The sequence below is a fragment of the Onychostoma macrolepis genome, chromosome 18 (genome assembly GCF_012432095.1).
Source record: "Onychostoma macrolepis isolate SWU-2019 chromosome 18, ASM1243209v1, whole genome shotgun sequence".
NCBI lineage: Eukaryota > Metazoa > Chordata > Actinopteri > Cypriniformes > Cyprinidae > Onychostoma > Onychostoma macrolepis.
In genome coordinates, this window is record NC_081172.1 from 1,202,948 (window position 1) to 1,217,290 (window position 14,343).

Consider the following 14,343-nt stretch of genomic DNA (forward strand, 5'->3'; position numbering starts at 1 on the left):
AATGTCAATATAATCAGTGCATTTGGTATCGAGATATAAGATATATTGGTATCAAGACATAATATTATAAATAAATAAATAAGTGAAGGCCAAAAATTATTTCAAGAAATATTTAGAAATGGCATAATGTCAAAATAATTCTGTCAATGTGTTTTTCCTACAGAAAATTACATTAAATTACAACAATAAAATATATATTCTAATGATGACAACAATAATTTAAAATAATAATAATATTAATTATGACAAAAATAATTAAACTAAATATTTAGAAAATGACCAGATCTAATGTCAATATAATTCTGTCAGTGCGTTTGGAATCAAGAAATAAATAAATAAAGACAAAAATAATTAAAGGAAATATTTAGAAATGGCCTAATGTCAAAATAATTCTGTCAATGTGTTTTTTCTACAGAAAATTACAATAAAATGAATATTCTAATGATGACAACAATAATTTAAAATAATAATAATAATGACAAAAATATTAAAATAAATAATTAGAAAATGAGCAGTCCTAATGTCAATATAATTCTGTCAGTGTGTTTGGTATCCAGAAAATAAAATAAAATTACTAAAACAAAATATAGATTAATTAATTAATTAATTAATATTCTAATGATGACAACAATAATTTAGAGAAATATTTAAAATGACCTAAGGTCAAAATACATTTGGTATTCACAAAATGACTTTAAATTACTACGATACAATAAAATAAATAAACATTCTAACAAATAGTAAAATAATAATAATAATAGTATAATAATAATACTAGTAAAATAAAAAAGGAGAAAATGACCGGATCAATTCTAATGTCATTACAATCTGTCATGAAGCGCTCTAATGAAATGTTCCTATAGTACATAAAATATACATGAAATTATTGAAATAAAATATAAAATAAAATGAATATTCTAATGATGACAAAAAAATATTTAGAAAACGACTATTAATTCTAAAGTCAATATAAGTCATGAAGTAGTCTGCTGAAATGCTACTATAGTACTTTTGGTAGTCAAATAAATACATACATACATAAATTAATATTCTAATTATGAAAACAATTTTAAAGAATATTTATCAAATGACCCAATTATGGATAAATATTGAATTTCATTATTTTACTGTTTTATTTAATGAAGAATTAAACTGAAAGACAGTCAGCAGCGCCCTCTAGTGCTCATGCGCAGTAGGCGCAGCTGGGACATTACTTATATTTGCATTTATTGTTATATCATATGCATTCATCAGCTTTCTACAAACCACATGACTCTCATCCTTATCAACATAGCTGCGTCACATACTGTACATGCGTCAGACTGCAAAGCTTCTCTCCAACTGTGTTTTAGTTTAATCTAAATACTATTAAAAGCAGATTTGGTGGTAATTTGTTGGCGTCTCTACTATGACGCATTTAGTAATGATCTGAATATAAACACTCATTAATGAGAAAACCAGAGAAAGTTGAAGTGTTTCCTTTAATTTCACAAAACATTGTTAAATACAAATAATATTGTCCTTGCAACAAAATAAAAGTCAATAAGGTTATCGCATTATAAAGTCAGTAACTGATTTGCTGTGGCTACAAAGAATTAAAGTGTTATTTGCATAGTGTTGAAGAAGATTGTCCAGTCTGACAACCGTCTATACACACACACACATACACAGCTGTGACACAACATATAACAGCATATTTCTAATGCAAATGCATATTTAAGGGCAGATAAAAATTCTTAATTACACAATTTCAAATACAAAACAACACATTATATCTCACCGCAGGCGTTTAACTAAAGTAACAACTCATATCAGTCTCACTTCATTTCAGTAACAAAATGTGTTATTGTTTGACAGTAACCAAATATCAGAGAGATCTAATAAAGCTTAAGTGCATCCAAAAGCTTACAGAGAGAAAATATAATTTTAAAAAGTTAATAAACACTTTTCAAGAGTCCTGAAGTAAAACACACACACACACACACACACACACACACACACAACTCTGTATAGCTATCTTTGTGAGGACATGCATTGACACAATGCGATCTCTAGCTCCTGACCCTAACCTTCAGAACTAAGTGCCTCACCCAAACCCTTACCCTAAACCTACCCTTTACCCGATTATAACCTGACCCCTAAAACCAAGTCTTGACCCTCAAACAGGCCTTTAAAGGGGTCCCAGAAAGTGAGGACCGGCCAAAATGTCCTCACTTTACAAGATTGTCCTCACTCTGATGGTCTAAAACTCAAACCAGCCCTCACAAAGATAGCTGTACACACACACACACACACACACACACACACACACACACACGTAGTGTGAGGTTTCTCACTATAAGTAACACTGTACTTCCCCAAACGCTGAGCTGGAGCATCATGGGTATTCTGTGCGTTTCAGATCCCACTTTCATCTTCAGTTCCTTTTCTGAGAGTTTTGAAATCATCAGCCGATGTCTCGAGCGAAATGATGATTATAAAACACGTGTGACACGTCCGTGAGCGATGGCCACCGATTACATACATGCGTCAATCTCACGAAACACTTCAAAATCATATTTCACCCCAAAATATGAATGTTGTGACTAAAGCAAATTAAGTAATATATCGGTTCAAAGGCAGAACAACAAATACTTCCACGACTTATTAATAATTGACAATTTAAATATCAATATTTCCAAACATTACAGCAATGAGAATGAGATCTTTGGCATTACTATGGAAGCCGGTTTTGAATTATATATATATATATATATATATATATATATATATATATATATATATATATATATATATATATATATATATATATATATATATATATATATATATATATATAAAAAGTAACTTGAGAATTTTTAATCTCACAATTCAGATTTTTCCTCGCAATTCTGATATAAAGACATACAAACCTGTAATTCTGAGATTAAAAAGATTTTTAAATAAGATAATAAAAAAAAGTTATTTATTTTGTGGCAGAAACAAAAGCATTGTAAGACGTAAACTTAGAATTCAGAGAAAAAGTCCAAGTTTTAACAACACCGTAAGTTAAAAACTAACAAAAACAATTACAAATTTATATCTCACAATTCAAACCTTTTTCCTCACAATCTCAAGTTAATATCTTGCAATTCTGAAAAAAATTCTGAAAAAGTCCAAATTGTGAGAAATAATTTCAGAATTGCAAGAAAAAACATCCGAATTGTGAGATTAAAAAGTTGCTGTTATTTTTTGTTTTATGTAACAAGCTTCCATTTATTAATGAGAATTTAAGGGTAAATAAACTTAAACATACACACACACACACACAGCTGTGACACAACATATAACAGCATATTTCTAATGCAAATGCATATTTAAGGGCAGATAAAAATTCTTAATTACACAATTTCAAATACAAAACAACACATTATATCTCACATGAGGCGTTTAACTAAAGTAACAACTCATATCAGTCTCACTTCATTTCAGTAACAAAATGTGTTATTGTTTGACAGTAACCAAATATCAGAGAGATCTAATAAAGCTTAAGTGCATCCAAAAGCTTACAGAGAGAAAATATAATTTTAAAAGTTAATAAACACTTTTCAAGAGTCCTGAAGTAAAACACACACACACACACACACAACTCTGTATAGCTATCTTTGTGAGGACATGCATTGACACAATGCGATCTCTAGCTCCTGACCCTAACCTTCAGAACTAAGTGCCTCACCCAAACCCTTACCCTAAACCTACCCTTTACCCGATTATAACCTGACCCCTAAAACCAAGTCTTGACCCTCAAACAGGCCTTTAAAGGGGTCCCAGAAAGTGAGGACCGGCCAAAATGTCCTCACTTTACAAGATTGTCCTCACTCTGATGGTCTAAAACTCAAACCAGCCCTCACAAAGATAGCTGTACACACACACACACACAGCTGTGACACAACATATAACAGCATATTTCTAATGCAAATGCATATTTAAGGGCAGATAAAAATTCTTAATTACACAATTTCAAATACAAAACAACACATTATATCTCACCGCAGGCGTTTAACTAAAGTAACAACTCATATCAGTCTCACTTCATTTCAGTAACAAAATGTGTTATTGTTTGACAGTAACCAAATATCAGAGAGATCTAATAAAGCTTAAGTGCATCCAAAAGCTTACAGAGAGAAAATATAATTTTAAAAGTTAATAAACACTTTTCAAGAGTCCTGAAGTAAAACACACACACACACACAGCTGTGACACAACATATAACAGCATATTTCTAATGCAAATGCATATTTAAGGGCAGATAAAAATTCTTAATTACACAATTTCAAATACAAAACAACACATTATATCTCACCGCAGGCGTTTAACTAAAGTAACAACTCATATCAGTCTCACTTCATTTCAGTAACAAAATGTGTTATTGTTTGACAGTAACCAAATATCAGAGAGATCTAATAAAGCTTAAGTGCATCCAAAAGCTTACAGAGAGAAAATATAATTTTAAAAGTTAATAAACACTTTTCAAGAGTCCTGAAGTAAAACACACACACACACACACACACACACAACTCTGTATAGCTATCTTTGTGAGGACATGCATTGACACAATGCGATCTCTAGCTCCTTACCCTAACCTTCAGAACTAAGTGCCTCACCCAAACCCTTACCCTAAACCTACCCTTTACCCGATTACAACCTGACCCCTAAAACCAAGTCTTGACCCTCAAACAGGCCTTTAAAGGGGTCCCAGAAAGTGAGGACCGGCCAAAATGTCCTCACTTTACAAGATTGTCCTCACTCTGATGGTCTAAAACTCAAACCAGCCCTCACAAAGATAGCTGTACACACACACACACACACACACACACACACACACACACGTAGTGTGAGGTTTCTCACTATAAGTAACACTGTACTTCCCCAAACGCTGAGCTGGAGCATCATGGGTATTCTGTGCGTTTCAGATCCCACTTTCATCTTCAGTTCCTTTTCTGAGAGTTTTGAAATCATCAGCCGATGTCTCGAGCGAAACGATGATTATAAAACACGTGTGACACGTCCGTGAGCGATGGCCACCGATTACATACATGCGTCAATCTCACGAAACACTTCAAAATCATATTTCACCCCAAAATATGAATGTTGTGACTAAAGCAAATTAAGTAATATATCGGTTCAAAGGCAGAACAACAAATACTTCCACGACTTATTAATAATTGACAATTTAAATATCAATATTTCCAAACATTACAGCAATGAGAATGAGATCTTTGGCATTACTATGGAAGCCGGTTTTGAATTATATATATATATATATATATATATATATATATATATATATATATATATATATATATATATATATATATATATATATATATATATATATATTTCCAAACATTACAGCAATGAGAATGAGATCTTTGGCATTACTATGGAAGCCAAGACATACAAACCTGTAATTCTGAGATTAAAAAAGATTTTTAAATAAGATAATAAAAAAAAAGTTATTTATTTTGTGGCAGAAACAAAAGCATAATTGTAAGACGTAAACTTAGAATTCAGAGAAAAAACGTCCAAGTTTTAACAACACCGTAAGTTAAAAAAACTAACAAAAAACAATTACAAATGTATATCTCACAATTCAAACCTTTTTTCCTCACAATCTCAAGTTAATATCTTGCAATTCTGAAAAAAAATTCTGAAAAAAGTCCAAATTGTGAGAAATAATTTCAGAATTGCAAGAAAAAAACATCCGAATTGTGAGATTAAAAAGTTGCTGTTATTTTTTTTGTTTTATGTAACAAGCTTCCATTTATTAATGAGAATTTAAGGGGTAAATAAACTTAAACATACACACACACAAAAAAAAATGTTGAAGTGCAAAAAACTGGTGTATTTGTACTAAAATCTGCCTCACTTTTAAATATAACGACTAATTGATTTATTCAGATTTTGAGGTGATCGAGTGTTTTCATGAGATGCAGCAGGAATGTGAGTAAATCATGGCTCTGATTTACATGCAGCTCAAAACTGGAAGTGTTTGGGATTTTGGCTACGCAGTGTAACTCTAATAACGAGACTGAGGCTTAAACCATGACAAACAAAATGAGTCCGTGCTCCTAAAAACACTGTAAGAACTTCTGATCCATTCAGCTCTGGAGCCGGATCACTGCACACAGCAGGAGGAGACGGCAGAGCAGCAGCACACGGAGGAGCTCAGGGCTTTAGGAGGAATCAGGTCCAGATCCTCATCATCAGGGATCTCATCCAGGTGATATCCGTCCTTCAACAGCTGCCTGCTCAGGTCCGGATGCACCTGCCGAGAGACACTCTTATCACTGATATGAAAGGTGTTTGTTCACTTCATGAAAACAAACCTTGTGAAGTCCATCTTGTTATGTGACTATATAACCCTTCAAACCCTGGCATATGAAATAATAATCAGAAAAATCTATTTTTTTAGGCTTTTATGGCTCATTCAGTTGAGGACAAAAGTTTACACCCCCCTTTCAAAATCTGCAAAATGTTAATTATTTTACCAAAATAAGAGGGATCAAACAAAATGCATGTTATTGTTTATTTAGTACTGACCGGAATAAAATATTTCACATAAAGGACGTTTACATATAGTCCACAAGAGTTGAATTTATAAAAATGACCCCGTTCAAAAGTTTACAGTTGATTCTTAATACTGTGTTGTTACCTGAATGATGCACAGCTGTGTTTTTTTGTTTAGTGATAATTGTTCATGAGTCCCTTGTTTGTGCTGTTAAACAGTTAAACTGCCTGCTGTTCTTCAGAAAAATCCTTTTTGCTGCATTTGTGTATAGTGTATGATTTTGAGATTCATCTTTTCACACTGAGGACAACTGAGGGACTCATACGCAACTATTACAGAAGGATCAAACGCTCTCTGATGCTCCAGAAGAAAAAAAACATGCATTCAAACTTTTTTGAATTTGAAGATCAGGGTAAATTCAACTTATTTTGTCTTCTGGGAAACATGTAACTATCTTCTGTAGTCTCTGAAGGACAGTACTAAATGAAAAAATATGATATTTAGGCAAAATATACACATCTTCATTCCTTTTAAAAGTTTTGTGTGGCCTTCTGGAGCATCAGTAAATGTTTTCACTTTATATAAAATATATATTTCAGTCGTGGATCATCCAGGAAACAACACAGATTATTATGATTCAAGGGTATGTAAACTTTTGAACGGGGTCATTTTTATAAATTCAGTTATTACTTTGTCTTGTGGAGAATATATATAAACATCTGTTATGGGAAATAGCTTATTAAGGACAGTATCAAATAAACAATAACATGCAATTTTCATGATCCCTCTTATTTTGTTAAAATTATTAACATTTTGCATATTCTGCAAGGGGCATGTAAATTTATGAGCACAACAAATATATATATATATATACATATACATATACATACATATATATATATATATATATATATGTATGTATGTATATGTATATATATATATATATATATATATATATATATATATATATATATATATATATATATGCCGCTCAAAAGTTTGGGATCAGTAAGATTTTTAATGTTTTAAGGGAGTCTCTTCTGTTCATCAAGGCTGTATCTATTCAATCAAAAATACAGAAAAAAACTTATTTTGTGAAATATTATTACAATTTAAAATAACAGTTTTCTATTTGAATATACTTTAAAATAGAATTTATTTCTGTGACGTGCAGCTGTATTTTCAGCATCATTACTCCGGTCTTCAGCGTCACATGATCTTCAGAAATCATAATAATATGCTGATTTGTAATCAATGTTGGAAACCGTTTGCTTCATATTTTTTTGGGGACCTGTGATATTTTTAAAGATTTTGATTAATGAAAAGTTAAAAAGAGCAGCATTTATTTAAAAAAGACATTTTGTGTTACAATATACAATGCTATTTAAAAGTTTGGGGTCAGTACATTTTTTGTACTGGATCTCAAATACACACACACACACACACACACACACACACACACATATATATATAATTGATTATTATTTGATTTTTATTGCTTTTATCAGCTTCAAAGGAAGATAATAATCTAAAACTTGCTAAAATTCAGCTTGATCAACAACTCAACCACTCTATAAAAGACTCTGCAGCTGTTTTTGTGATAAAAACTGTAAGCGTTTTATAATTGATTATTAAATTCTGTATTACATCTGATCAGTGCATAATAATGCACTAAACATGAAGGCAACTACCAAACAACTGAAAGGCATTAACTCACCTCTGCTGAGGAATATCCAGACGAACAGTCCAGCTCCGCATCACTGATGAAATCAAACAATCAGCACACGCTTCTGTCTCTAATCAAAATGATTCAAACAGCACGTTTCTTCTTTTGATTGCGGACTCGTACCTGTCTGAATCCAGCGAGATGAGCGAATCCTCTCCTGTCTGACTCAGAGCTGCGTATCCCTTATTGAACTTCACGCTGCAGAGAGAAGCAGAAGAGAATAAGAGCTCAGCTCCTCTTTTACAGTCGGTTTGTGTGCTTGAAGAGAAATAAAAGAAGGTTTGTTGAGTGTGAGCTGTGAGACACACCTGCAGACTCACTTTAATCATTAATAACAGGCCAAACCAACCAAACGCTTCACTGGAACAGAGACACGCCGTCTCCCATGATATATAATAAAACATAATATACTGATTGTAGTTTTAATTCATCTGTGCATTCATATGCAGCAGTTATTTTAGAATCACTGATATACTATTATAGTTTTTGTTAATATTTTGAATTAGATTTTATTTTTTAGACTTTGTTTTCATTTTGTTATTTACTTAAAATAACAGTAAACATTAACAAAAACATAAAATATTTAAAAACATAAACTTTTTTCCCAGCTAGTTGCCAAAGCAACATCTCTCATCTTCATTTAGTTTAACTTGATTTACTAAAATAACTAAAACAAGTTATAAAATTATATAGATAAAAAAAAAAAAAAAAAACGAAAATAACAAAAACACAACAAAATCTTAAATTTTTTTAACTATTAAATAAAATGAAAAAGAATTATCAAATTAAAACGAATTCAACGTTAATAAACCCTTTATTATTTCAATTATACTAAAATAATAAATTTGAGATTAGTAATAATAAAAATAATAGTGTTTTGTCATTTTTGTTCTTTTAACAGTTTTAACTTAGTTTTTACTGAGTTTTACTTATTTTAGTAGTTAATTAAATGAAACTAAATGGAAATGAAAATTCCTTGCAAGTTTAATTTTTAAATTTTATTTCAGTTAAATTTTATTTCTTTATGGTTTTATTTTAAGTTACTGAACATAATGCTATGCAGTTTAATGCATCTGTAAATTAAATTCACATTAATTGCACCGATGTAAAAAATGCATCCGCTGCAAGTCACTTATGCATTTGGCAGATGCTTTTATGTAAAATGTAAAGATGTGAATATTTGTGCAAGTATGTTTTTAAGCTCCCTGATAATGACTCACGTCTTTGGTTTGTGTCGGGGCTGATGAAGCACGGGTCTCGCTGAGCCCAGTCCTCTCTTCTGCAGAGCTCGTCTCGCTGTGTCTCTGTGCTTCTCTGCAAACACACTTTCTATTTCAATACACGCAGGTTAAGACATGATTTTAAAGCAAATAGTCTGCCATACTCTCGGTAGTACTTACGGAGCGTGGTGTGGAAAGAAGGAGCTTTGGACATGATATACGGCCCTCTCTTCTCCACCGCTTGTGTTTGCTCACTCTTTTCAGCACTCTATTGATTAAACATGTCAGTTCAACTGATTTCATTCATCAACATTGTGACAAATGATATGAAATCGCCCCTTTATAAGCTAATGCAACCATATTTGTTTCATAACAATTGCATTCTTAACCTGGTATACTGTCACACACACCATGTATTTGTATTGCATTTTATATTCTATGCATATTCTTTATTATAGTGTGTGTGATTTAATTATTATTTGATGTAGCATGCATGCTTTTTGGTGCATATTACAGGGTCCATTTCAAAATTCCATAAACTCAAATTTCCAAACCTCTCAGTAGATTTTCAGCCCATATTTAACATAAACAGTTCATACAGAACTATTTTCAGCTTTATATTTGGTATATATTACAGTCATCTGTAAATATTTTTTATTTTTCAGGTTTTTTTTCTCATTGATATTCTTGGAGTGATAGAAACATACAAGTGAACATACAGAGCCCCTAAAAAAATAAAACAATACAAAAAATACAGACTTTTGCATGCACACTACAAACTATTCACACGTGCATGGGAATTTTTTTTGCATGCTCACACAATTTCGAGTTTTATATAACCTGTTTCCTTTGTGGATCACTGCCATCTTAATAAAGCCAGAGCATGGATGCATATGAATTAATAGAGATCTATTTGCTCAAAATGTGGCTTTCCTTGTGGTAGTACCTCTAATATCAAGGCATAATGTCCAATTTAGCCTTTGCGGCGGCAGAAAAACCATGACACGACATGGGCTGATTGCATAATATGGCTTTATATGGTGTGCATTGTCCTATTTGCCAAGTTCAAGGGTTGATTAAAAAAAAAAAAAAAACTCTCTCTTTAACGCAGTTTCTGTAGAGGCCAAGGAACCGCAGCGCTAAACGGGCTCACGGCGCAAGAGGTGGCTCAGTGTGCATGGTCCTATATGCCAAGTGTACATAAAAGTCTGTATATTATATATTTTTGCAAAGGTCCTTGAGGCTTTGTAATATGGTGCTAAGAATATCACAAGAAGAAACCCAAAATGCAAAATGAAAAAGTGCACCTTGCACCAGTCGTGTTTGACGATACAGCTGCTATGAAAACACGCTTCTTGTACGATAAACTTATTTTCATTAAATTCTTAATTTTCTATTATAGAAAACTACAGTGGTGGCCAAAATGATTAGAACACTAGTATTTCCAAACACTCATTTTGCCATTAATTGTAATAACCCAGTGAGATTTCTGATATCTGATCATCATCAGTCTGTCTGGAGTGACATGAAGAAACAGAACAAACTGAGACTAAATCCAGAAGAACTGTGTCTCTGCTTCAAGAAACCTCCTGCGAAGCTCTTGAGAAACTCTGCTCAAGAGGACAAAAGCTGCTTTAAACACAAGGATGCTCACAACACATGTTGATTTCATTCAGTTCATAGATAAAGAAAATACATTTTTGACACCATCCTCATTTTTCAACATTTGTACACAAGTGCCTAAAACCTTTAACAGCACTGTAGCTTTGCAGGCAGCTTTCTTGAAGCAGAGACACAGTTCTTCTGGATTTAGTTTGTTCTGTTTCTCCACTTCACCAAAAATTCATAAATCACTAGAAGATCCTCCAATGCGACCAGTTATTTCAGGGAATGGGTCATTGACAGAAACTAGATCTAAATTTCTTGATTCAACCGATCAACTTCCATCCTATTTAAAAGACACCACTGATTTTTTGAATAAATTGAATCAAATTCTTTGTAACACTCGATGTCACTTCACTCATGACAGCAGAGTACCATCACAATATATAGTAGACCTTACTACATTAGTCTTAACCAAGAAATATTTTTTATTTGAGAGAGATTTTTATTTGCAAGTGCAAGGTACAGCGATGGGCACTCCAATTATGCAAATTTATTTATGGGTAAATTTGAACAAGATCACGTCTATAATAACAATAAATATTAAAGTTCGGATGCGTTATATACAGGTGCATCTCAATAAATTGAGTCGTGGAAAAGTTCATTTATTTCAGTAATTCAACTCAAATTGTGAAACTCATGTATTAAATAAATTCAATGCACACAAACTGAAGTAGTTTAAGTTTTTGCTTCTTTTAATTGTGATGATTTTGGCTCACATTTAACAAAAACCCACCAACAAGAGTCCAGTAACACGGAAATGTTTTAAAATGACATCTTGTATTACCTGTTCAACTCGTAATGTGATCTATATGTTAAAATGTCCCTGTCAAAGAGATATATATAGATATATCTATATATATATATATATATATATATATATATATATATATATATATATCTATATATAGGAAAATCATCGCGTCAGTTGAATTCACGAATTAATGAACATAAATCGAGTATACGACGACAAGATATAACCTCTTCAGTAGCGAGACATTTTATGCAATTGGAATGTATAGGAATAGAAGAGGTTTTTGGGTCACGTCGAGGCGGTAATATAAATACTATTGAAACAAGAAGCATTTTGGATTCATAAACTTAAATCACTGATGCCGAGTGGCATGAATAAAGAACTAGAACTTTCTGTTTCTCTTTAATGTACTATAATTGGCCCGAATTCATCTTTAAGATGTTATATAAGTATTTACAGTGTAAAAAAACCATAATTGTTTATGACCATGTATTTCTGATGTTTCTAATTATTGATTTTTCCACTGTTATACTATTTAAAGTCAACTGATGGAGTTGTTGATTGTTTATTTGAACTGTAGGCTTGTATAATAGTGATAAATGAATAATCCTAGATAATTCTTGCCTTAGTCACGGATGTGTAGTGTGATGTACTAATGAATATGATGTTTTGTGTTGTGAAAATGATCATTAATGTTTTAATGATTGTGGTGATTCAGCATTGACTAATGAGTGATGAAGTCGACATAATTGGTGATTTGAAAAATGGGTGGAGGGATGTAATTGCTTTACACACTAAATGAATGCTTGGAAATGTAAACTTATATTTTTTATCTGCTGAAAATACTAGTGTTCTCATCATTTTGGCCTCCGCTGTAAATGCAAAAATATTTTTCCATAATTTTCCAAACTGCGTAGGAACCCTGATATTAGAAAGCCACTTTCCTTATTAGTGCAACTTATTTTTGGCTGCTAAACTTGAATTCTGATTCTGATATCATATCTCATGATTCCATTCAAATGAATTCAATTCGCATTCAGCGCTCGTGTAGTTTGAAATCTATATAAATTATCATTCAGAGACACAAACACACTGTTCAAAAAAAAGATTTGACTGAAATCTCCACAAAACACAGATGGCATATATGATATTACCCTTCCTGAATACACGAGCTTCATTTAAACGAGTGAATGATGTGGTTTATCATTATTGATGGAGTTTAGTAACACAACAGACGATCAGACGGAGATAAAATCACCTTCATCGCGGCTGAAGACTCTCGCTCGGACAGAAGAGTGCGCTGCTCTCGGCTCTCTATCGTGTCGCTCATGTCGGTGTTTCAGAATGAGAGTTTAAATGAGAAATCATGTCTTAAATCACATTGTCAATACTGACGCTAATAAGAGTTTCAAAACACTGCTGTAAACAGGGAGATTCTTCTTCGCCTGACGTCACGTTCAGCGCATTGTGCGCGCTGCTGCCGCTCACAGGCGCTCCGGCGCCACTGCAGCCTTCAACCACACTAAATATGCGAAGTGAGATACTACGTACAGCATGTATATATATATATATATATATATATATATATATATATTTTTTAAATCTGATAAATTTTTTGAATCAATATTTTGAATCGTTTACTTTTAGTTTAGCTCGATGTAGGCTACTAAAATACCTAAAACTGAAATAAAAATGTATTAAAAAATAAATACTTTCCATTTTCATTTTTAGTCAATGTTTTAATAATTAAATTTTTTGTAATTTTTTATTAGTTGTCTTTTTAATGTCTATATTGTTTTTATTAATTTTAATTTCAGTTTTAGCTTTAGTTATTTTATTACACCTGGTTTTATGGGAAACTGATCAAAATTAAGGGAGTTTATGATTAAAACAAGAACAAATATCTGCCAGTTGGTTTACAAAAATCAAATTAAGTTAAAGAAAAAAAAAATATATATATATATAAAATAACAACAAAAAACACTAGCTTCTCCAATCATTTTGTATTCTATTTGTTTTCTTTTTATTTATTATACAATTAACAAAAGCAAAAAAGGCCTCTAACACTAGCTTGCTCTATTCTTTTTCTACTCTGTTTTCTTTTTATTTATTATATAATTTATATATATATTAAAAAAAACCTTGCTATGTGTACTGCGTTGGGCTAACAGAGACTTGTTATAACACTTGCATATTATTGCTCTATTGTTGATTCTGATTGCTTCTATTGTCCTCCTTTGGATAAAAGCGTCTGCTAAATTACTAAATGTAAATGTGAATATAAATATATATATATATTATGCAGTGCATGCAACACTTAATACCATGACTTTATGAATTTAAGGCTTCCTGCATTAGTTTAAGACATTTTAGGCCTTTATTTGTGGAAGGGTAAATTAATACTTTGTAAGACCTGCAGAAACCTTGCAAA

General features: G+C 31.8%; 1 protein-coding gene across 1 annotated transcript; it reads right to left on the reverse strand.

The window, feature by feature from the left end:
- Positions 1 to 1,462: 1,462 nt before the first annotated feature.
- Positions 1,463 to 13,399, reverse strand: fam219b (family with sequence similarity 219 member B). Its single transcript, XM_058752088.1, has 7 exons — positions 13,171 to 13,399; positions 9,677 to 9,764; positions 9,497 to 9,590; positions 8,400 to 8,474; positions 8,268 to 8,310; positions 5,445 to 6,307; positions 1,463 to 2,912 (listed from the first exon to the last, which is right to left on the reverse strand). Exons 1-6 carry the CDS (start codon positions 13,240 to 13,242, stop codon positions 6,158 to 6,160), a joined length of 522 nt encoding a protein of 173 aa, XP_058608071.1. The 5' UTR covers positions 13,243 to 13,399; the 3' UTR covers positions 1,463 to 2,912; positions 5,445 to 6,157.
- Positions 13,400 to 14,343: the final 944 nt, after the last annotated feature.

Excerpts from the sequence above, each read along its gene's own strand:
- fam219b (XM_058752088.1), bottom strand. The coding sequence starts at position 13,242 with ATGAGCGACACGATAGAGAGCCGAGAGCAGCGCACTCTTCTGTCCGAG. Across the intron at positions 9,765-13,170 it reads AGTCTTCAGCCGCGATGAAG|AGTGCTGAAAAGAGTGAGCA; the intron begins GTGATTTTATCT and ends TTTAATCAATAG. Across the intron at positions 9,591-9,676 it reads TTCTTTCCACACCACGCTCC|AGAAGCACAGAGACACAGCG; the intron begins GTAAGTACTACC and ends GTGTGTTTGCAG.